General features: G+C 42.0%; 1 protein-coding gene across 3 annotated transcripts; it reads right to left on the bottom strand.

Annotated features, from left to right (window-relative positions):
• Positions 1-644: 644 nt before the first annotated feature.
• Positions 645-24,146, bottom strand: FRS3 (fibroblast growth factor receptor substrate 3). Of its 3 annotated transcripts, none has more exons than XM_075264298.1 (8): positions 23,943-24,146; positions 21,197-21,398; positions 18,837-18,972; positions 14,917-14,999; positions 14,373-14,559; positions 7,598-7,759; positions 4,890-5,041; positions 645-1,922 (listed from the first exon to the last, which is right to left on the bottom strand). In XM_075264298.1, exons 4-8 carry the CDS (start codon positions 14,974-14,976, stop codon positions 939-941), a joined length of 1,545 nt encoding a protein of 514 aa, XP_075120399.1. In that variant the 5' UTR covers positions 14,977-14,999; positions 18,837-18,972; positions 21,197-21,398; positions 23,943-24,146; the 3' UTR covers positions 645-938. The 3 variants fall into 3 exon arrangements, with proteins under 3 accessions (XP_075120399.1, XP_075120400.1, XP_075120401.1); XM_075264299.1 differs by having other exon boundaries at positions 23,939-24,146; XM_075264300.1 differs by lacking the exon at positions 21,197-21,398.
• Positions 24,147-24,911: the final 765 nt, after the last annotated feature.

The raw sequence follows: 24,911 nt of genomic DNA on the forward strand, positions 1-24,911 counted from the left end.
TGGATTGTACAGTATAGTAAAAAGTTTACACTTTCAGGGTCTCAACCACAATAACCTTGAAATGGTGTACAAAATTTTCGAAGGGTGCCGGATTAAGAGGAATGTGTGCAAGTTTCTGAATTTCATCATGGCACAGGTAGAAACATTTGGCACTTTTCATTCAAGTAAATGCATAAAATATTGGGCTTATTCACATTCCCATCTTTGAAATAAGTTAGTTTTCCCCCCCCCCCAACACCCTTATATCTCTATATAAACATATGTCTGTCTATAAGGCCCATTACATCATAATATTAGCACCTACACAACTAGATTCTGCAAAAAAATGCAATCAACATTTTCTACTCTGTAACATGCTAATGTTCTGGCGGTATCAGAAGAGGTACAAGGTTCAAATCCAGTAATGCACATTGGTCAAGAAAAGTGACCTTAAGTATCTGCACTGAAGCAGCACTAAATAATTCCGTAGGGCACAATAAGGCATGGAATGTTTATAAAAATAAATAGAAAAAAAAAAAAAAATAAGTTAAATTAATAAATTAATCTGCAATGAAAAGAAAATATGTGTTATCTACAAAAGCAACAGTAATAAAAAAAATAAAAAAGGAAAAAAAAAAAAAAAAAAAAAGCTTTTTTTTCCACAATGTCACCACAAGCTCTGTTGTCAGTCATGGGTTAACCAAGCCAAAACAAAAACAAAAAGGTAAAACCACAGTGTTCTCTGCGGCACCCACTAAAGTTTCTTTTACCCCATTCTGGAAACCTGGCTTTCACATTCTATGGAGGAGTTTAATAATGTTCGCACTGCAGAGGGCAAACAAGGTGAGGAGCCTAAAGTACAAGAAGTCTAATGTGGAACTCAATAAAAGCCAAGGTAACAGCTGCAGAGATGGCTTTTAAAAAAGATCAGGAGAAAGTGGGGTTAGGAAAAGCAGCTTTTACAGAGGAAGGTCCGTGCTGTTGTGTCGTGTTTTTCTGGAGGTGCCATCATCTCGTGGCATAGCTCTCTGTAGGCTGGACATCGCAGCTGTCTTTTTAAGATCGATGACAGCATAAGAATCTGCACGACGTGGTGGGTGGTTTGGAGCAGGTGTACAGGTAATCTGAGGAATCTGCCTCCCTTTCCCTTCATTCTTCCCCTCCAGCTCCACTTGAATATAGTTAAGTTGCCTCTGCTCTGTGTGCGGCCTCCTGAAGTCAAAGTTGAACACGTTGGGTGGGCAACTCCTCCGTGGTTGGCAGTCTGGCCTATGGTGATGATGCCCACTACATGCAGTGACGCTCTCAGCATTCATGTAGTTTTGCACAGGGTCTTCATGGTAACCATTAAGAGATGGTGTCATGGCATCAGTAGAATCATCTTCATCATCCTCCTCTTCATCATCATGTTGCAGGGACTGACATTCCCATACAGGAGGTAATGGGGGTAGGTTTTCATAGTGTAACATTGCCGTCCTACGGTGTGAACAACTGCTGTATGGCAGCCCCTCAGTTGACAATTTGAGACTTCTGCCTGCTGTACCTCTTCGCAGAGCAATACTTCCTGATGGTACTAAGCCATTGATATTTTCATAGGCACACTTGTGTGAACCCCACTGATCCTTGCATTCATTATTGTTGTTATGCGGAGGCAAGTGTTCTCTCTCTCCTGCACAGACATGTCCTTGGCAATCCCTATGGTGTCGGCAAAAGCTATCAGCCCTCAGAGGCAGTCGTCTGTAGGCTGGTGCTGGACCAAGTACAAATTTCACTTCACCAGGCTGTAGAAAGACTTGTGGGTTCCGCTCTTCCATGGAACAACTTGGTCCTAGCATGTGTCTTGGTGGATCATGGTATGGTGCATGTGCCTCAGGCAAGGAGTGCATGCAATGGCGACCTCCCATTTCCTCTTCTCCACTAGCTGTATTCACATAGGTATGAGACTGAAAAAAAAAAAAAAAAAAAAACATTAGATTTGTCATTTAATGCTTTTACTATAAAACAATGCAGCACTTTTCAGAATGTAATAATTTAAAATAAGAATGACCTAAAAACTACCTCAAAACCAAATGGCTTCCTCAGTGATTCTCAGCTGCAGGAATTGCAGTGGGTCCATCTGCTTTCATCCATTGCAATGCCAATGTTGAAAGGTGGTGGTAAAATTGCCATAAAAAGCATAACAAATCTGCCCCAATGTTCTTACTGTTCAGCTCATACTTTTATCATTTTCCAATAGTAAACATATTCTGCTTGATAAAATGTAAACCCCCCCCCATGTATGTTTCTGTAACACCTGTGGGGGTGTCTATGCAAGAGCACGGACAACTATTATTCATATGGCAGAAAATAATGGCCACATGATGGCAGTTCTTGAAACCATTGACCCATGGCCATTATAGAACCCATGATTTCCAATGGGTAATGGGTCTATTCACTTTTTTTTTTTTTTTTTTTTTTTTTTTTTTTACAGTTGTGAAAAACAGACCTTAGGTTCTCAACATGGTCATCATACGTCATATGTTGCGCAAGATAGTATAAACTCAAAGTTTATGGAGGCGTGGAAAGTGGGGCTGGGCGATCAAAAAGATAAATAAAAACATAACAGAATCAACCAGGACAACCAACCACTGTTCCCAATAGTGTGCGCGCGTGGGCGGCCGCTCACCTATTGCAGCCACCCCGCTCAGCCAGAATTAATGCCTGTGCACTCAACTCAGATCTGCGTCTGGAGGATGCAGATCTGAGTTGAATATAGACGCGACTAGAGATGAGAGAGTACTGTTCGGATCAGGCGATCTGAACAGCACGCACGCATTGAAATGAATGGACGTAGCCAGCACGCAGGTGGTTAAGCGGCCGGCGTCAAAGCGGAAGTACCAGGTGCTTTCATTCATTTCAATGTGTGCGTGCTGTTCGGATCGGCTGATCCGAACAGTACTCGCTCATCTCTAGACGCGACTAAAGCAAGGAGCTGTCACAGCTCAGCTCCTTGCTTTGCTGCTGCATTCCAGCTAGTCGCTGTGTGCAACTGTGTGCGAGAGAGAGAGAGGGGCGCGGAGAGAGCGGCGGGGGAGAGAGGAGAAGGTAATTTTAATGTGTACACTGAGGTGGAACGTGAAACTGGGGGCAGATGAAGGAGGGGATGGCATGACACTGGGGCAGAGATGGAGGGGACATGAAACTGGGGGTAGATGAAGGGTGTATATGAAACTAGGGGAGAGATAGAGGGGGGACATATAATTTAAGGGTGACTGTAGGAGGATTATACTGTGTGGGAGCACGTGAAAAATTAATGAGAATGGGCGGAGTCAACATAAAAGTAGGCGGAGCTAAATTTGCAGCGGCACGCACAGCGCGCCGCACATTTTGTCCCCCTTTCAACTTTTCAAAAGTTGGGAGGTATGCACTCAGGAGGACAGGCAGCAACCAACGGTTGTTTAATATGGCACCAGCCATATTGCTGTCTGTCCTCCTGAGTGCCGGGTCGGCCCGTCAATTTGCTCAGCACCAATCTGTGTTTGGGGGTGACTAAGGAAGGATCATTATACCATCTATACACTAGATTAGCGTTTTCTTGTTTACTACTGGTGGTACTGTTTGGCCATCAGGTCACCCATCTTTGACAGAGCCTTGCCCAGCTCACTAGCTGTTCCGATCAGCAGCTTCCAGGGCTTAGATGGAACATTGCAACCAACGTGATCTTGTTCATGGTGACTATGTCAGTTCTTACAATATTTGCAGTTTCGTTCGGACCAAACATGCTAAGAGGAGATCAAATGTGGAAAACGTCAGACACTTCAACCTGTCATTGCATGGCGTTGCAATGCTTGTGTCTATGCATCACACCACACCTCAGCGTTCCCTGCCATTAGTCAGAGGAACCAAAGACAGCAGGGAATCGTGTGGAGCTCAGGAGAGGCGTGTTTTGGGTTTGTGTGTTTTTAAATTTATTTATTTTTTTAAAGGTTTAATCACCTCGCTTAAACATCCACTTATCCAGAGTCTGAAGAAATCCCAGAGTAATACACTCAGTGGCCAAAAGTCACAGGAAGGTGTGTCCCAGTGTCGGTTGTGTCGGATATGACACTCAAACAGTGTGAGGTGATGCGACCTATGGTACTAGTGTCGCAAGGACATCTGAGCAGTCTGATGCAGACAGGTGTCTCGTGGACATGGCAGCACGTCACGGGTTAAGGGACTTTGAACTTGGGATAATTGGTGCAAGAAACACGGGAGATTTTAGAGATTACCCAGGAATTTGGGTTTTTGAGGTCAACAGTGTCTCAGGTGGACCTGCAATATTGCAGAGACAAACGTTGGCAGCAGCGTAAACCAGCACACCGGTCGACCACGAATGTTCGATGAACGTCCGTCATGTCACCTCTGCAAAGTTATATGGGGCTCGACTGCCTACTGTGGATCAAATCAGTGACCTTACTACCCACGAATGGCCTGCCCGCTCGCCCGACCACAGCTCCACAGAGCATTTATGGGATGCTGTGGATACCAGTGTCTACTCCATGGACCCAGAGCCAACTACACAGGACCAATTGTGGGCTGCAATGCAGACTGTGTGGATCAATACCCCCTCCAGAACTCTTCCAACACCTCGTGGAGTCCATGCCTTGTCATCTTGCTGCAGTTATCAGGGCTCGCGGAGGGGCTATTAACTGCGCATCCAGTACCTTCCCATGACACTTGGCCACTCAGTGTATAATAGAAGTTTTGGCTTGTCCGTGTTTGGTCAAAAACAAAACAGATATAGTAGAGATAAAATGGCAGATTAATCACAATTTTAGGTCATCATCATCCAGCCCTAGTGGAAAGGCCGTTTTTTTTTTTTTTTGTTTGTTTGTTTGTTTGTTTTTTTAAAACTAAGTGCGTAATGAGTTATCCAGAACAGCAGATACCTGATCTTCTGGAGTTATCAAGCCATGTGTAGAATCTTCCCCAACTGACTGGTGTCTCAGATTTCCCATTGATGGGTGACGTGCTGAAGGATAGGAAGGTCCATCACGTGGAAAATTGTGAAATCCATTGGGAAAACCAGTGTATCCTAGCGCTTGGAGAAAGACAAAAAATATTAATAAGAATGATTTACTTACCGTATATACTCGAGTATAAGCCGAATTTTTCAGCCCAGTTTTTGTGCTGAAGAAGTCCCCCTCGGCTTATACTCTAGTCAGCAAAAAAAAAAAAAATTTTTTTTTTTTAGGAGGGAGTCTATGACCAGCCACAATATTAATGTATAGAATCTCCCATAAAATAGTGCAAAAGAAAAAAAAAAAAATTTTTTAAAAACATAAAAGTTCTAAAACACTCCTTTTCCTAGAATACATACAAAAGTAGAAAATGACTGTGAAGCACATACACATTAGGTATCCCTGTGTCTGACAGTGCCCGGTCTACTGAATATAGGGTATCTGCAGTGCTCCTATTCCGTCGGGAAGGGGTTAATAGAAGCACTGCAGATCCCCTATATTCAGCCAGACTGAAGTGGGGGGAAGAAAAAACCCAGTCCTCAAGCTCAGGGAAGGGGCAGACAGACAACCAAAACACCCCTCCCCTTTCCCAGCAACTACTGCACCCAAAAACTCTGACCATTTTAATTTTTGAAATTTTCCAGTAGCTGCTGCATTTCCCCACCTAGGCTTATACTCGAGTCAATAAGTTTTCCCAGTTTTTTGTGGTAAAATTAGGAGGGGGTCGGCTTATATTTGGGTCGGCTTATACTCGAGTATATACGGTATATTTATTAAGAAAACCTACACTTTCAAAAGACTGTAGATGTCACTATAAACAGCTACTTAGAAATGAGATTGTTACAAATGAGGTTGTATAGGAATGCAAAAAATATGGCTGCTTTCCACAGGTTTAAACTGCCATTGCAGCTCCTCTCCATTAAAGTGAACGACACAGAGCTGTAAAACTGAACACAACCTGTAGATAGGTCCTGTATTGCATTAGGAAGAGAATAGCCATTTTTCTTCCCAACCAATGTAATCCTGCTAACCTGTTATTTTATCGGTTTAGGCCTCAGGTTGTGGTAACTTTTTTTTGTTGCAGATTTTGCTTTTTTTTTTTTTTTTTTTTTGAGCCAAAGCCAGTAATGAATTGAGCAACAGTAAGAAGTGCAAGTTTATCCTATATAAATTTTCTGATCCTTTCGCTACAAAATAACAGCAAAAATTGCAAAAAAAAAAAAAAAAAAAAGCTGTATTTTTGCAACGTGGGGCCTCAGCCTTTAAGTAGGATAACTAGGGCATAAGAGGAAAATAAGTTACATGCTTCTCAATTATCACCGTTCCTCTTCTATGACAATGATCCCAGTCCCCCACTGATTTTTACTTCCTGGTATCACACACAGATTCCTAAAGATGCCATTTAGCCAGTCACTATCTGATACACCAGGAAGTAAAAGCCAGCAGGAACCCAGGACCATCTGAACCAGAGCACAGATCAGAAAGTATTTTTAAGTAGGACCAAGGGGAGATGAGATCAAACAGAAATAACATCTGGGACACTCTTTAACCCTTTCCCAGCCAACCACGTATTTATACGTCCGGCCTGGGTAGCATTTCAGTGGTGATGAACATGTAGAATATGTCACTGTTACATTTTGTTTGGATAGAGCTATTCAGGGTTTTTGGGTTACAGTTTATCGTACAGGATAAATACTTTTAGATTTTAATAGTTCAGGGATTTTGGGACACATACCAAATTATGTATTTTTAAAAAATTTCTATTTTGCAAGTAAAATTGCGAAGTGATGTGCTTAAAAATATATGGAAAATTTTTTTTAATACATGGACTTATTTTTCTAGTCCTAATATAGAGGTTTAATCACGCAATCATTTGTTTGCTAATATAATATGCTGCAGGACTGCTGATCTGCAGTAAATTTGTGATTATGTCCTGGCAGCCTACAATAGGTTGTACGCTGCCATGACAATGAATTGGCGCCCAGTTATGGCGTCAAACATTTTGAAGATGGTAGCCCCTACACAGAGTAAGGATTTCTATGCTTTAGATGTAATTAACCACTTACATGGCACAAGTCAAACAGCTAGTAGCACAGATTACAGCTAAGTATATGGTGCAGGCTCAGATTCTGCACCTGATCACAAAAGAGAATTTAAAAGATAAAATTCCACGATTTCACAACTGCCTTCAAGGAAAACTTCAAAAGATCCCCAAAATTGGCACATCAATAGAAATTCCATATACTACACTGAGCAAAAAAAGTTGCCAAGGAAGGATGCTTTCAAAAGTAGACAAGAATAAACTAAGGTAGGCCCGGTTCACATTTGCATTTGTGTTTCCATTTGGGGAGTCCGCTTGGGGACCTCCTTGAACGGACACCTATACGCATAGAAAAACAGTTACCTGGGAAAAACATGCGGACCCCATAGACTATAATGGGGGTCCGTGTGGTTTCCGTTGGGTTTCCACACGAAACAAGCGGAGAGAAAAGTGCTGCTTATATGTCCTTGTTTTATATTTCCCATTCCTTTTCAAACCACTTCTGGCTTTTGTCCAAGTGGATTATAATGTTTATAATGTTTTATGAAAAAGCTGTCTGCTCATTATTCATGGCTTTCTATTTGTTTTTACACACCTCCAGGAGTCTGTGGGGTTCGGGGCATTTCCATTTCAGCTGGATGGCCAGTCCTTGTGATCATGACTGGTTCTTCAACAACACTGATGCTGTTACGCTGCATTAGTTCCTGCAACAGGTTGAAAATTTCTTCAGCTCGAGAGCATTTAAATGCAAATATTCCTGAGAGGAGAAACAAGTAAGGAGTCAAGAAAAAGATGAATGATGCAGGAACAAACAATTTTTCATGAATTATAGATTTCCTCTATGAGGAGGCATGTTCTGAATATTTGCTTTTCTTATGGCATACACATCTTGTTCAATACATCATTTTAAACAGGGCTTCGTTTTCCGCATGGTGAATAACTATTATTTGTACTAAAAGGGGTTCTCCAGGACTACAAAATTGAAGACACTAGGATAAGTAATTTTAGTATTAAGCTTGCTGGAGCTCTCAATCAGCTGATTGAAGGGGCTACGGCCACCCAAAGAGCACTCTGCTCCCTTCATTGTTTTACAGTATATTACTACTCATAGTTTACCTGGTTCAGTCTGTGAAGTGCTTGCTGTACAGGCAAACCCCAAAAGTCAGCTGACTGGCATTGGTGCCTGCCCTTACTAATTTACACATCTTATCCAATTGTGGAAAGACACAAAGAAAGATTTGGAAAGTCAAAGAAAGTTGGCCAAACAGTCATCATTTGCACATTATAGCTTTAACATTGTTGGGGCACCTTTTTGTGATATGAATCATCATGGTAGACTATTTTGTTGTACATTTGGCTTTTCTGGGGTCTCATCTGCTCACAAGATGACCAGCTGCAATAGCCATCGAGTCTTTGCATATTATTGGCCTACTGATGCCTCTGTAAAACCTGACTAAGGCGCCATTTTGTGCTAGGATCCCCCCAGAACAGCGATCCATTGTCTAGACAACCAGTAGCCTACTGAAGGCTCCCAGCCTTGCCTTCAACATCTATAAGTGGCAACGTTAGACACTGCACTTTATTGCATCAGTGATCCAACCTTCCCTGGGGTTCAAGACCCTAGTGGAGAAAGGGTGTCTAAAAATAAAAGCCGAGATAACTCGCCTTCCCCCTCTTCCCTAGATGAGATATAAAATTAAAAGTAAAACACATACACATCAGGTATCAAGTATCCCTGCATTTGAAAAATGAGCAATATAATTTTCCCCCTTACGGTGAGTTCTGTAGATAGGATGGATTGGAGGGGGGAAAAAAATTAAAAGTACAATTTAATATTTTTCGTAAAGTAACATCTGGAAACAGATGATGATAATTACTCTTACAGGTAATTGGATCTCCCTACAACCTCCATAACAGCACCTATAGGGACAGGAAATAACTGGAAGTCTTTAAAGGGACCCTCCTACATCACTCCTTCAGAAGTATCATAGAAACAGGGATATATACTTAAATACATTGTCAAAAAAAAAACAAACACTGTGACACACACACATTCATGATAAACAGGAGGAATACCAAAGGAGTAACTTAAAGAGGACCTTTTATCAGATTGGGCACATGCAGTGTTATATACTGCTGGAAAGCTGACAGTGCGCTGAATTCAGCGAACTGTCGGCTTTCCCGATCTGTGCCCGGGGTAAAGCGCTATCGGTCCCGGTACCGTAGCGCTTTACAGTCAGAAAGGCGTTTCTGACACTTAGCCAGGAACATCCTTCTGCCCAGCAGCGCCTATCGCGCTGTACTGTGGCGCGGGGAGGAACGCCCCCTCCCCTCCTGATAGTGCTCGCTTATGGACGAGCACTGTGAGCAGAGGGAGGGGGGTGTTCCTCCAGAGCCTTCAGAATGAGCCATCCAGTCAGAACCAGAATCTGTTTAAACACTGTAGCTGAAGGGTATGGCCAATAGTTGTCTTGCTAGCTAGCACCTGCCTCATTGTTCTGTCCCTGGTATTGTAGCAACAGATGAGAGGAGGTTCTAAATGCCTCCGATTGGTGGAAATAAGGACAAAAAAAAAAAAAAAAAAAAAAAGCAGATGCAGACAATGCAAAAAATAGATGACTGATGGTTTGGACTGAGGAAGGAGAATACTGCTCTGAAATCCATTACCACAATAGTCTGATTTTTGCAATAAAAGAACAAACGTTCTTTGGTGCTTTTGCATTTAGTTTTTGCATTCTCTGTATCTTTTTCTGTGGACAATACATCTCCACATCTTCGACGATAAACCTTGGGATGAAGCACAGATACATATGGTATACACTTTTTCTGATAAGGTAATCTACATAAATCTGCTTCTATTGGAAATCCTTTTGGAGGCTGGAGGCTCCCGTAACTAACCTTTTTTTTTTTTTTTTTTTTTTTTTAATGTAGATTGTGAGCCCCATATAGGGATCAATGTACTTTTTTTTCCTATCAGTATGTCTTTGTAGAATGGGAGGAAATCCACGCAAACACAGGGAGAACATACAAACTCCTTGCAGATGTTGTTTCTGGTGGGATTTGAACCCAGGACTCCAGCGCTGCAAGGCTGCAGTGCTAATCACTGAGCCACCGTGTTGCCCCCCGTAATGAATCTTTTGACAGTTGGCAGATCAGCCAACCTCACATCCAGTAATGCACTGTTGCAATTTGTACTTTGATTGTATTAATTTTCAAACCTTTTTCCAAGCTCAGCTGCAGATATTCTAAGATCAAAGATGAAGGTGGAAAACATGTAAGGTTCGACTTGTCTTTAGCAAAGACAAGGAAGGCATTCCAGGTCCTCCGATAAATATTGGTCATGACCGGCTTTCTGCAGAGGAGCAGGGTAGAGACGTCTGAAAATCCCTTATCCATTAACAGAAGTTCAGTAGACAGGCCGTAAGATGAAAAGGAGCAACTTCTGAATGAAGAATCGCACCCTGGGAGAGATCGTCGTCTGCTAATAATGGTATTCTGGGTCCACAATTCCTCTCTGGATAGATGAAAGAAGAATGGAAGGGCCAGACTGACTTTCCTCCCAAATCTTTGCCAGGACTCTGGGAATTCGTATAAAGGGAGAAGGTGATTTTCACATAGAAGACCCTGTGGCCATGGCTGTACCAAAGCATCCACTTCTTTCGATTGATCCTTATACAGAAAGGCAAAAGCAGTCTGTAAGTTGGCAGTTCAGACCTGGAAGCAAATAGGTCCATACAAGGGAACCACACCTGTCCACCATGACATGGAATATGGTAGTGCATAATTTCCAGGGTCTCTCAGTTGAGAAAGTCAGCCACCATATTGTCGCTTTCTTTAAGAAGGACTGCAGCATGAGAGGCCAGATTTAGTTTCCCCAGTTGACGATCAGGGAAGACACTTTGGACAGGACATGACTTTCAGCAGCCATGCCTGTTAAGATAAGCAACTGTGGTGTTGTAGTTTGAAAAAAAATGTTCAGGTCACCTAAGAATAGTAGGGCCTCCTTTACAGCAGAGAGCTCCCACAGATTTGATGAAGCAGTGGGGATAGACTGACACCATACGCCTTGTACCCAAGGCTGTGGATATGTTGGTTCCCGAACCACGCAAGCTGGCATTTAGTGAGTATTGTGAAATTCAGGGATAGCCAAAGAACACCTTTCTGAAGGTTCCTCCTGTTCAGCCATCAGAGAAGAGTGTCCTTTGTTGCCTGGGTCACCCTTACTCTCTTGTCCAGCAACATCTATTGTCTAGCAGGAAGGCCTTCAGACCCCTCATATGAGCCCAAGCTCAGAGAGCCAAAGGGATGGTGGCCATTAGGCAGTCCAGAAGTATCAACACCTGTGTGATGGAACTTGATACTGAGTAGTGAAAGGAAAAGACCTTCAAAATGATGGCGTTCTGCTTCTCCACAGCAAGAAAAGGTGTTGTTCGCTAGAAATCCAGAAGGAAAGCTTTTCTGAAGGCTGGGAAGCAGGGTGGATTTTTCAGTACTAATTAACTAACCTAATTCTGAGAAGGTCTATTTGAGGAAACTTAGATTAGACAATAGCTTGGACTCTTTTGGGGTTGACACCAGGCAGTCTTCCAGATATGGTATGGATACCTTCTAGCTGGAGGAAAAAAACAAACAAAAAACAAAAAAACAACAACAACACTATACCTCCAAAATGAACTTTGTGAAAACTCGCAGGGCTGCAGAGACCTGAGCGCTTGGAATTGCAGATGCATAGTCTTTCACAAGGGTGATCCTCAGGAACTTCTGCGAGTCCAGGTGAATTGGGATGTGATAAGCATCAGGGAGGTCAAGGGACACCATCCAACAGCTTTTGGATAGTAGGCTCACTGTGGAGAAAATGGTCTCCATCTTGAATCTCTTGTAGAAAATGTAACGGTTCAGAAACTTTAAATTGCTGATGGTCCAGAATAAACCATTAAGTTTCTGGACCAGGAACATCAAGGAGTAATAGTCTTCTTCCCATTGAGAAGGCAGAAATGGAACCAGGACAATCTTGTGAAAGAGAAGGTCTATTTCTAACTGCAGAGCAGCCTGCATAGAAGACTGTTTGTGGAGCGGTCCTGCCGGTGGTCAGACCACCTTACCGTCTAGCTAATGGTAAAAAGCAGTTTCTACTGCTGGTAATAGGTAATCCATACAAAATATTGCCCCTGAGGATTCTTGGGTTCGAGATGAAACGCATAGGGCTATAACAGGAGCTATTTATGCCTAAGTGCCTTGGACTGAGCCTTTTCTGACCTGGGGCATAGTCAGCCTGAACCTTTACTCCCTGTTGGTGTGGCATTAGGCCAGTAGCCTCAGGGAAGGGGGGGGGGGGGGGAGAGGCGCTTGCCTATTTACAGCCTGGGTCACTAAGCTCTATCCAATTCTACACCACGGCATACTTTTACTACTGATTGAGGGAGATAGGGTTCTAATTATAGGAATATCTTGCAGTTTACATTCTTACCCTGCCCCTCACAAGTGTGTAGGAGGAATCACCTACATAACAGATACATTTATTGGCCATAAGCATCGGCATAAGTGGTCTGACAATTTTTAACATTTCAAATACTTTTTAAAATGAGTTAATAAAGGTGAAGTTTTATATTTATTTCCTATTTTGGGAATTTTTGGCCCTTCAGTGAAAAGTGTATAGAAGACTATTTTTTATGTTGCAAAATTTTTTGTTTTAAAATACCAACCTGTAACCCTGTTGGATCACATTGATGATCCACAGAGACGAGGAGATCTTCTGCCAGGCTGGAAGGAACCCCCATAGCCATCCTCCTATCGCAGAGCTGTCATTGGTTTGACTTGCGCTCTGAGAAAGAGGAAACCTCTAGCTTTACCCTTCTGCTGCTGATGAGGCCTGTCAAAGCTTCTGTTCCTTTGGTTCTGACTGCCTTTCTTTTGGTTCCAAAGGGAGCACCTCTGATGATCGAAAATGGATTAAGAGGGGAGCCGCTTCCAAGAGGTCACCAAACCAGGACCTGAAGAGTCGATCTTCGCATGTAACGTGACAAAGCATGATTTGAGCCCACATCACCTGACCAAGTAGTCCTAAATCCGACAGTTCTCCTAGTTGCCTGAAACACTGGAAGTGAACCAATAATGTCTTCTTTTGGGGTGCTTGATGCCAGATGGGATTGCAACTGATCCAGCCAGATTCCCAAGGTTCTTGCAGTACAGGTGGCAGCAATAGGGACTCAACACAGCTGCCGTAGAATCCCAAGTCCTCTTGAGACATCCCTCTGCCTTTTTATCCATGGGATCATGGCGTAATTCTTTTTCTTCAAAGGGTAAGAAGAACTTTGAGATCTTGGCTACTGGGGCATCAACCTTCAGGGGCTATCCCATAGATCCACATCCTCTTCAGAATATGGATATTTTTTCTTAAATATCCTGCAGGTGGTAGCCTTTTGGTCCAGATCCTTCCACTCCTTGTCAATCATACAACGGATGTTCTTATGGAAAGGAAGACCCTTTTATTTTTACTGGAGGACAACAAGCCCTTTTTACATAAGACATGATCTGAGCCTTGGTGGTGACTTTAGTCTTAACGTATTAAGAACAAGGGACCCCATATAAAAATAAAAAGTTAAGACTGAAAGGGACTCCTGGAGGGACCAACCAAGCTAGGGGCAACATCAACACGCAAGGCTCGGCCAGGTCCAGGGGAGCCAGGCATTTACACACAAACTACCAGTTACTAGAGTGGAAAATCAGCGCAGGAATAACAGCGACAATGTTTCAAAACACTAGGTAGCAACAAAGCAGCAACTTGAATTTGGCACCGAAAAACGTGCCTCCGCGAGCTCCACCAATAAATGTGGAAATTTTCTTACAGGTGCCATTGTGGAGGTATGGGATAAATAAAGTTAAGGTTTTTGGAAGGCGGGGATTTAAAATATCAATCAAGAGTTGGTTAATCAAAAAGGTTAGTATTTTATATGTTCTCAAATCCCTGCTGGTTTGAGTTTTGAGAACTGTCTATAGAAGAAACCATGGCTAAAAGAAGTAAAAATTTATCAAATAAGTACACAAAATTGGACAAAATTCGGGGAAACACTGTGGCTCAGTGGTTAGCAATGCAGCCTTGGAGTCCTGGGTTAGAATCCCACCAGGAACAACATCTGCAAGGAGTTTGTATGTTCTCCCCGTTTTTGTGTGGATTTCCTCCCATTCTACAAAGACATACTGATCGTAAAAAAAAAAAAAGAAGAAAAATGTACATTGTGATCTGTATATGGGGCTCACAATCTACATTTCAAAAAATAAATAAATCATGCCACATCCGTTACTGGTCTAATAAGAATTCCTGTCTTTAGATTTTTCTTTGTGAAGCTGCTCTAAAGGCGGCTGGAACATACCTTGCCCAGTTTGACAACGTCGGCCACTTTCAAAAGAGAAGAGGTTTGAGTCATATCCATAGCGTCGCAGACAGAGATATGGCCATCTGACAGCATCCCGTTTCCTGGTGTGTAAAACCAGTTCAGTCTGAGTTAACTCCATAATTCCGGAACCCAGCTCTGTCCCCTCATCATCCACATTGGTGACCTATAAGAAAATAGTTCCTTTTTAACTTTAAGAGGAGTAATTTCAGAATCTGTCCCCCATTTCTTACTAACATACATCCAAATAAACAGCAAGAAGTATGGGACAGATAAAAGGACATGTGTTTGTTACCACACAGACAGAAGCATAATATTTTTGAAAGCAAAAAAAATGTCTTTACAGGCATATGTGTATACAATTATGTCATTGCCATGTGGACAATACAGTACAGTGTTCAACTGAATGTCCATTTTAGAGCAAGTTTTAGGTAATTCCCCCCTCCCCTCGGTGATTTAGCATGAAAGCACAAACTAAAAGCATAAACCTCAGACTTAACACTTGGGATACAAAGCAATTTACTTTGAATTTGGTTGGATGATTGTCTGGGAGTCCGTCTCGACAGCTGCAGCAGCTTCCCATGATATCAGCACATCAATTTCCCTCTGAAATCACAAAGGAGTATAAATGGGTTAATTTTTATACTGGAGTAGTAATCATCTTTTAGGAATACACTTTGTCTTAAAGGGGTTTTCCCATAAAAATAACCATGTTTAAATTTGTAGAAAGTTAAACATGTTTGCAGTTTTACAGGTTTTCTTTAATCATCTTAGTGTTATCTTTACGAATTGTCAATGGATACAACTAGGAATACAAAACTTTCTAAAGTCAAGGACCCGTCAAACCTAGTTATGATTTCCTTCTTGTAGTCAGGTTATTAAACAGGGACAGTACATTCATGGAAATTGTGACGATTTCTGACAAAATACCAGACCTTAGAAAGTTTCTGAATGTATGGTTGTATCCATTGGCCACTGCTCAAGACAACAGCAATTTTTAATTACTTATATTTGCAAAAATGTTTAACTGTTTACAAGTTTAAATATGGTTATGCTTGTAGTAAAAGGTCTAGAAGATCCCTTACTTAAATTTAAAATGATGTTAGACACAGCCAAGTGCTTTCCCATTATGTACCTGTCAGTTCCACAGGCACTGAATGAAGTGGCAGGGCACAAGTTCAACCACTTCTACAAATGAACTCCTCCTCTTCACTGCAGCCGTGCGAGGACGACGACTAACAGGCATCTTAGGCCCAGTACATCTGTGTACAGTAATCCATTCGGGGAGTCCGCATGCCCCCCCCCCCCCCCCCGACGGAATACTGGACGCATTGACAAGTGGTGAGCAGTGAAAGCACACAGCTCCCAAAGACTATAATAGGGGCCCTGTGCTTTCCGAATGATGTCCGCACAAGTCATACGGACAGGAGAGTAGATCATGAAGTACTTTTATGTCCACATGTTCCATGCGGAAAGCACATGGACCCATTATAGTCTATGGGGTCAGTGTGCTTTCATAAGCTCACCGCTTACCAATGCATGCAGTATTCCGTTTGGGCGCTTCCCCATGCGGACTCCCCGAACGCAGATACTGGTAGGAGTTCCAATAATCTTACATTTATCACCTATAGCGTGAAAAAGATGATAAACAATACTGTAAAATAAATTAATATTTTCTCCTAAAAATTTTGCAGTTCTGCAGAATAAGCCTTTCAACCAGCCTAATTACAATCCATTCCCTATTTCTGTTATAAGAAATAAAGGGAAGTTGTCACCATGAAAATGATGAGTTATCAGCATCATATCCTAGATCAAGAGCAGAATGACATTGTTTTGTTGGAAAAGATTCTCATTTATTTCTGTGTTCTTTTCAAGTCATTAGGGTTAGTTCACACGTAAATAACGTGTGGCTTATTTTGGCACCGGAAAAAAAGCTTCCTAATTAGGAAGCCTTTTTTGGAGCTTTTTTTTTTTTTTTTTGTAAAAACAGCTTATAAAAAAAAAATAAAAAAAAAAAAAAAAAAAAAAAAAAAAAAAAAAGCCAGGCTGTTTTCCCCTCTTGTAAAGTGAATGGGCTGAAAAAACAGCTAGCGTTTTTTCCGTGCGGTTTTTTCACCTCCCATTCACTTCTATTGCTTTCTTCAGGTGGAAAACGCCTGAAGAAAGGTCAAGTCGCTTCTTTTTCTGCTAGCAGGGGAAAAAAAAAAAATGGAGCTGTTCACATAGAGCTCCATTGTAAAGGGACTGATTTTGAAGCAAAATCCACTTTCAAAATCAGCCTCTTTGCCCCTGTGTGTACTAGACCTTCCCCCATACTTGTAAATATGTAAAAGTTACAGGTTTTTTTTGTTGTTTTTTTTTAAATGTATCAACACATTACAAATACTATATAAATTTAGCATTTCCAGGATCGTACTAACCCATGGAATACGTGATTTTTACAACGTGAACTCCATAACAAAAAACTCCCCCCCCCCCCCCTCGTCTTCCCAGTATATTGAATGGTGCCATTACAAAGTACAATTTGTTTCACAAACAATAAGGGCTCGTTCACATCTGCGCCGGCACTCCGTACTTGAGGTTTCCGTTTCCTGCCTAAAACAGAGGCAGGAGACGGAAACCTGCAGGAGACTCTCTCACCCATTCATTTGAATGGGTGAGAAAGCTGTCCGGCCGTGCGCGGCGGTGAACGTTTTGCGCTCTCCGCCACGAAACCGGGTTTTATAATCCGGACACAGAGTCGGACATGCAGTACTCTGTGTCCGGATAAAAAAATCCGGTTTCGCGGCGGAGAGCCTAAAACGCTCACCGCCGCTCACGGCCGGACCCGGTCTATGGTTTCCATCTTCTGGCATGCAGAAGACAGAAACCATAGAACGGAGACCGTGAACGAAGGTGTGAACCTAGCGTAAGCCATCGTGTGACTCTGAACTGAAAAATGAAAAAGTTAATGCTCTAGGAAGGTGGGGGGAGGGAAAACCGGAAAACGCACAAACGAAAATTGGCTCCGTCTTTAAGGGGTCAATCAATGATTATCGTGGTTTCATTTTTTACTTCCCACTTTCCAAAAGCTACTCCATAATGGTACCATTTGATTTTAAGCTGTAAAAATGATTCACAATGGGATGTAGTTTTGAAAATTTCTTCCAGATTTTGTTTTAGGAAGTTCACTGCGCAGTAGAAATGACACCTTACCTAGATTTTGTGCATCAAACTCATAGTTTTTGCAATGTTCTAATATCTTTATAAACATCTCTAAAAAATTTTCTTTATATATTTATTATAATATAATACACACACATACTTTCTTTGAGTTGACATTTCGATATACGGAGTTGTGTAATTTGCAGAGCAAATTGTTTTCATTTATATGTAGGACTGATTATTTTTATTAAAGTTTGTTTGGAGAAGCGAAATGGCAAAAAAATCCTGCAGTTTAGACATGTTGATTTTTTTTTTTTCCTACTACAGCATTCACAGTCTAAATAATGTTATTCTTTACAGTTACGGTATCTTCAGACCAGGGGATGCCTAATGTGCTTATGTTTATTTTTGCATTTGGAAAAAAGTGGATGACAATTTTATTTTATTTTTTTAATCTTAGTATAGAGTCTGTGTTGAAGTCTGTAGTTTGGCCTACTAACTCCAAAATCGTGGTTTGAATGCCCATACAATATAAGGCAATATATTACCGTATATTGTAAAATCCATGCACTTTTATTACACACTGTATCAAGCGACACGCAACAAAACAAGAATAAATGACTGGCTTGAGAACCTTCAATAGACCCCCAGCTATCATAAGAAGAGATAGGGTCCCTGATAACTATCCAGGGAATAGGGGGGTTGATGATTTGCACCCAAAGATGTAACTCGAAGCTCAAGGGTCCTGATTCAAACAGGATTGTAACAGGGCCCACACCTACCATGAGCTATGTACGAGTAGAATACTGGTCTGCTATAGAGAGGCCTTTGGACACCCTCAGCCTCTTGTGTCTGGTAACGACTGCTACCTCTGCACTCCTTACATCTACACCCTAGAACATCACCACACTTTAGAAACATCAGATGCAATTGATCCTGTTGGATCTCTACTGTATGCAACATTGGTGACCCTGAAGCTACAGGGCCCACTGAGGTCTTTAGCAGATGCCATATTTATAGACCTGGTACTTGCCATACCATCACAGTGAATGTCAGTTAGGGGGTTAAACACTTATCTCGGTGAAATGAACCACTTCATTAGGAAATTAACTTCTCAATAAGGGGCACCTGCTTTTCAGGACCAAAGTTCTGTACCTTGGCAATGGAATATATCATCATTAAAAGTTAATGAACGTTCAGTAAGCATAATTTTGATAGTAGCATGGACTGCGGTTGAAGACTCAGACAAGCTTTTCATTTGTCTTATTTTTGTGTCCATCAAGTAAAGGATTTGTATACCTTAATGAGGCCATGGATGAAGAATATTCTTAATATTCAGGGTCCACAAATGCCACTCTGCTGCACCATTTCTTTGCTTGATGACATTAAACCAGACCAGAACAGTCTATATGACAGTCATCAATCCACATATGACCTGCCAGGGAGAAAGAAAGAACCACACAGTTAGAAACTCAGTGTAAAATGTCTTACAGCAAAGATGGAGCATAGTAGCGTTGCAACAGAGCCATATTGAGCCACTACATCCTCGCTACAGCCATGGGGCAGATAAATGTAAAATTAAGGCTGGTCTTACGCGACCGTAACGTAAGTCCGCAAATGGTCCGCAATTGAGGGTTTCAATTGCGGACACATTATATTCAATGTAGCCTCTTAAACTACCGGATATTTTATCCATGGTGTGGGCGGGCCGCAACCGTGGTCCACAATTTATAGGACATGTCCGTAATGGCCGTGAATTGCGGCACTGCACAGACTCGCCCATAGAACTCTATGGGCGCGGCAGGACACAGACATCTGCGGAGCCTATGTTGCCGATCAGCAACTAGTGTTGCTGATCAGCAACTTGCGGACCGTACATTCAATACGGTCGTGTAAGACCAGCCTTAGTAAACAAATGACCCCTTTGGCTCACTAAAAAACAAAATGGGTACCCCCCCACACACACACACTCATATTCAACTGCCATCACTGTATTATAGTGATAAATCACATACCTTTTGTTATGCATGTCACTTTTGTAAATTTGGATAGAGAAAAAGTTCAAAGTCTTATGCAAATGAGGCAGTTGGTGTACTGGTGCGTCAGCCCTGGTAGCACCTTTCCTGTTTGCTTAAGAAGGATGGGTGAAGTCATAACAGTGCAAGGATCAACTTCCACTACAAGAGGTTGCGCTGGCAGGTGGTGATATGGGGCAGTATGGAATGAGCATTGCTCTATGGAGCCAAAGGCCTACCCTCAGTGCACCAAAAGCCTCATTTGCATAAGAACTCAAAGTTTGCTTTCTCCAAATTCAAAAGTGAAGTACAAAGGTATACCGTTTACCACTGCAAGATACTCTAACATGGTGGTGACAGCCGAGTATGCTTAGAGGAGGTGACAGACATTGCATCATTTCCAGCTATGTCCCACCAAACATTCAGCAGTTTAGTACAGACTTACTAATACTTAGAGTGTAGACTGCACAGTTTTAGAAAGTGCCAGCTTCATGGCTGATGCTGGATGATAAATCTAATGCATCTTTAGACTATTTGTTAGTTTAGCACGCATACACCAAGATGTTTTCGTGCATTATCTCGCATCTTAGTCTATGGCCCTTTCCCACTAAGTCACACCCCATTGCCAAATAAGGTGAAAGCTATATAACAAAAAAAAAACATTAATACATTGAACAGTAGGCTTGCACAGAAAAAAAGTAAATCTACAGTTATATACATACACAAAATTAAAGGGGTTGTCCCATCACAAGGATCCTATCTATACTGCTAGTTTATGTGGATTTAAGACTTTTCCTAAATGCATTGCTTTATCAAAACTGCTTTGTTTGGCCGCTATCTTAATTTATTCACTTCATTGTTTACACTCCGTTTCTATGGCCCTTAGGATTATCTGCTCATATGTCAAGTGAGGTAGCTGCCTGCTCTCAGGGGGGAGGGAGGGGCTGGGAGCAGCTCTGAGCTGTTTGTGTCTGATAAGTAGCGGAGCTTCTCAGATGGAGGAGGTGATAGCTGTGGGATTTCTGAGCTCTTATCAGTCGGTTTAAATGAATTTGGCTGATAAGGGCTCAGATAGGGAGTCCGTTACCTCTGTATGTAATGCAAACTGACTCAATTCCAGCTCTGCTACATCAGCTTCACACTGTGGTAATTCATATACAATAGATAATACATACATAATACATAACCAATCCTGCGCAAGTGAAACCCTGCCCACCAATGTGCCGAGAAAAGCAGGAAGTGAATAGAGCACAACAGCCTACAGGTTAGTGAACAATTAATTTAAGTTCCCCTTGCATGTTCAGTCATGGCTTTTGCTAAACAAAAACTTTATAAACGGGTCATCAGCTTCCAAGAATTATCTTTGGAGGCTGGATTATCCCTTTTAAATTTTTGACAGAAGTAAGCTAGCCACATGTTCCTAGGTGATGCCTGAGCAATGACGTATCCTGTTAGCAGATTACTGTCTGCAAACAAAGATTTCTACAATCAGGATGGGAAAAGAAATGTGATAACTAAAAACATACACTCACTCGAAAAATATATATCAATATTAATAATAAACCAAGAAAGAATTGTTGGACGAACAAAACTTTGAATGACACTTAACAAAGGGACTAGCTAGTAGGGGGAAAATGGTACAACTGAAAAGAGGCTCTAGTACTCAGCCTGGACACAAGATGAGATACTGTTGGGTTCCATAAGGTTCCATATGGTATTCTGCAGCACATTTATCCACAGACGTTGCAGCTGGGCTAGTATCTCCTGCACACTTCTATATTGCCAAAGTTGGTGTCCCAGTTGGTGCCATAAGGAAAAGCCTTGCTGTGTGTGGACGAGCATTACCCTGCAAAAAAGAAAAAAATGCATTCTGAAGGCCCTCCATGAGAGGCAACACATGGGGCCGCAGGGTGTCCCACACATATTGTTGAGCTATTCGTGTACCTTATGTCATTACTAGGGATAAGAGAATGTCATATCCAACGGCTCTACAGATCAACACATCAGCAATTGGGGTATTGTCTGGCTCCATAAAAAAGGCAGGATTGAAGGAATCACTACAAGGCCTTAAACAGAGACTGGATTTATTTCAGTCTGTAGCAGTCCAGGTTTATTTAGGACACCACTGCAAGTGAAGGAGATGGTGGCTATAGACCAATAGCAGAACATGTAATCCGTGCCATTTTTTTTTTGCCATGCATCTGAAAATGTTTGAGGAAGAGACAGTGGTGTGTAATGAAGGTGTCACCTGTGTCTGGGTGGTACACAAGAAAAACGTGGGTGCTGCTTGCACTTGTTGGCAAATTAAACAATCCTCTCTATTAGTGGTCTGGCGGGACATTTGGAGCCTGTTCTTAACCTCATGCTAAACACTGCTCTCAATACCTCCACACCGATAGGTCAGAATATCCTAGATGGTGGGCAAGTCAGCAAAATTACCATTCTGCATCTCTCAGGCCAATGATGTGCCTCCTTTAAAGTCTGTCAACTGGGTAAAATCTACAGAGATACACTACCCAAAAGAAGCATTGTAGCGAACACTATTCTGAGTGCCATCATATAGCAGTCTATCATATGCACTAATTCTTTGACAGACATTTTTATAAATATGAAAATTAGGCTCAAGGGAAATAGGATGTAACAGGGGCCCTATGATCTCCAGCCAGGAAAAGCCAGGCACCTACGCAGGAATTCAAAAAGCAATGTCAGTTGTAAGATAGAAAGAAGCTGCCAACCAAGTGCACAGAGGCCAAGTCATAACTTCAAGCACCGGGGTCCCAATGCAAAATCTATAATGGGACCCCTACCTGGAAAAAGAAGCTCCCCAGAACCATAAAATTAGTTATCCCATAAGGGAAAACCCATAAACAGAAAAAAACCCGCAAAAATACAACACAAATTTCACAGTTGCTGTTTTCTTTGGTCAGCATGACTACCCAAAATAGTACCAATAAAAACATTAACCCTTCCTGCAATAAATTAAGCCCTAACATACTTTTGCTGATGGCAGAATGGGATTGGGTTAGTATTTATTACAGTATTTTTGGCAGGAACACCTTCAAGGTGTTGGTGCCTACCTAGAGGGAAATATTACCATGTAACAAGTACCTATACTTTAGGGAATTTAAGGGGTAACCACTGATATAATTCCATTATTTATAAAGAATGTTATTTGAAGGCACTGTACTATATAGCAGGTTGCTGAAGTAGCTGCATGCTCTACAATGGGGACTGGGGAGCCATTTTGCCATGACAGGTGGGAGCCTATTGAAGGCTCCCAGGGTTACCTGCATTGGTTTGTATTACAGGCTGCCCTATGCAGTCTATGATACAAATGCCATAATTTTTTCAGTGAATTAGCAATCATATCCACTGGTGTTCAAGACCCCTGGGAGGTAAGCTAAAAATTAAATTTAGAAAAAAAAAAAATTCTAAATTCAAATCTCTCCCCTTTTCCTACCGTAGAACACAGAAAAGTTTTTTTTTTTTTTTTGAAAAGCTTCCCTGTACAGGATATTAAAAGGTACCATAACAAAGTACAACGTCTCACAAACAGTAAGCCCTTGTGAACGGAAAAGTTAAAAAAAAAAAAAAAAAAAAAGTAAGTTATGGGGTTTGGAAGACAGGGAGTCAAAAAAAAACAAAAAAAAACATTTCACACACTCAATATAAGATACATTTGTTTTAGGCAACACAATATCACAATTGCATAACTATTATACAAGGTTCCCACTAACACTGGGGTTCCATTCTGCGGTAACCCAGTCCGCTTATAACGCGGTTACCTACAGACCCCATAGACTATAATGGGATCCGCTAGGTTTGTACTCATAAAACATGGTGAGAAAAGTCCTGCTTGCACAGAATCCCCAAATGTAGAGCAAGCGCTGGTGTGAACCCAGCCTTACAGATGCTGCAGACCCCAGGACTGTTCTCTGCTGGTTTCAGTAGACTACTACAAATCCAGATGTGTATCTATCCTCATCTAGAGAGGAGGGAGTCTGTCAGAAACAGCTGGCTGACACCTGACAATACCAAGCCAGCTAATCACATAGCCTTCAGTCACATCCCACTATACATCTCCATAGGGCAACCAGGCCGACTTCTAGGGAAACCTACAAACAAGGAGCAGCCGCACATCTGTCAGCATCACCCTGCTAGGACGGGAAGGTAAGGCAGGAGGGAAGCGGTGCTGAGGCCTTTGTGTTTACCTGCCGGCGCTGGCGGACGAGTCTGCACTGACTGAATGGGAGAGCCGCGCACGTCACATGAATCACATGTAAAATGAATGGGACACCTGGATATTGGTACACGAGGATTGTATGACTGGTTCTCATTCAAATCAATACACTGCTAGGCAGCACATAGACATCCAGCCGTACATACATACACGTCTCGCTTCTGTCATTGCTCATAACCCGTCCACTGCGTCTCCATCTTGGGGGGATAAGGGAGGGGGTCACCGTCACACACAGCTCTCGTGGAGCCGCTCCCTCCGGTATTCCCATTCACATCACAGCCCCGGAGACTGCACACCCCCAAGACCAAGGCTCAGGGTAGATGCTAAATCCTAGTGGGCTAAAGGACCTTTGATGATGTCATGAGCATGTGATCGGTCACATGTGTGGGAGGAGCCAGGCTCCAGCTGAGGGCTCTGGCGCGTCTTAATCGCAGTAGTTTCAGGATTCCTCCAGCACTGGAAAAGCGCCAAGTGTGCACGGTACCCAGCGTTCAGGTGGGATCCAGCATTGCATGGAATAGCACCATAGGTTCTGCTATTCCATTCTGTTTTATCCAATGTACAAATGTATATGGCACACTATATTTGTCTTTTATGGTTACACTAATGAAATATACTAAAATACATAGCGCAATAGAAAAATAAAAAGGATAACTGCATATACTTTCTGTAGTTCCAGATATTCTAATAAGAGCTTACAAAAATATCGGATTTTAACAGTAGTTCATATAATGTGCAGATACCAAGTGTAACAACAATTCATACGATATACAGTGTTGGCCAAAAGTATTGGCACCCCTGCAATTCTGTCAGATAATACTCAGTTTCTTCCAGAAAATGATTGCAAGCACAAACTCTTTGGTATTAATATCTTCATTTATTTTGCTTGCAATGAAAAAACACAAAAGAGAATGAAAATAAAGTCAAATCATTGATCATTTTACACAAAACTCCAAAAATGGGCCGGACAAAAGTATTGGCACCCTCAGCCTAATACTTGGTAGCACAACCTTTAGACAAAATAACTGCGAACAACCGCTTCCGGTAACCATCAATGAGTTTCTTACAATGCTCTGCGGGAATTTTCGACCATTCTTCTTTGGCAAACTGCTCCAGGTC

The sequence above is a fragment of the Leptodactylus fuscus genome, chromosome 2 (assembly GCF_031893055.1).
Source record: "Leptodactylus fuscus isolate aLepFus1 chromosome 2, aLepFus1.hap2, whole genome shotgun sequence".
NCBI lineage: Eukaryota > Metazoa > Chordata > Amphibia > Anura > Leptodactylidae > Leptodactylus > Leptodactylus fuscus.

Bases quoted from the DNA above. Each gene is read 5' to 3' on its own strand.
- FRS3 (XM_075264300.1), bottom strand. From the start codon at position 14,976: ATGGGAAGCTGCTGCAGCTGTCGAGACGGACTCCCAGACAATCATCCA. The intron at 14,560-14,916 runs GTAAATTGCTTT...ATTTTCTTATAG, and splicing joins ATCATCCAACCAAATTCAAA to GTCACCAATGTGGATGATGA. The intron at 5,042-7,597 runs GTGTGTAAAAAC...TCTTTCTCCAAG, and splicing joins AACCCCACAGACTCCTGGAG to CGCTAGGATACACTGGTTTT.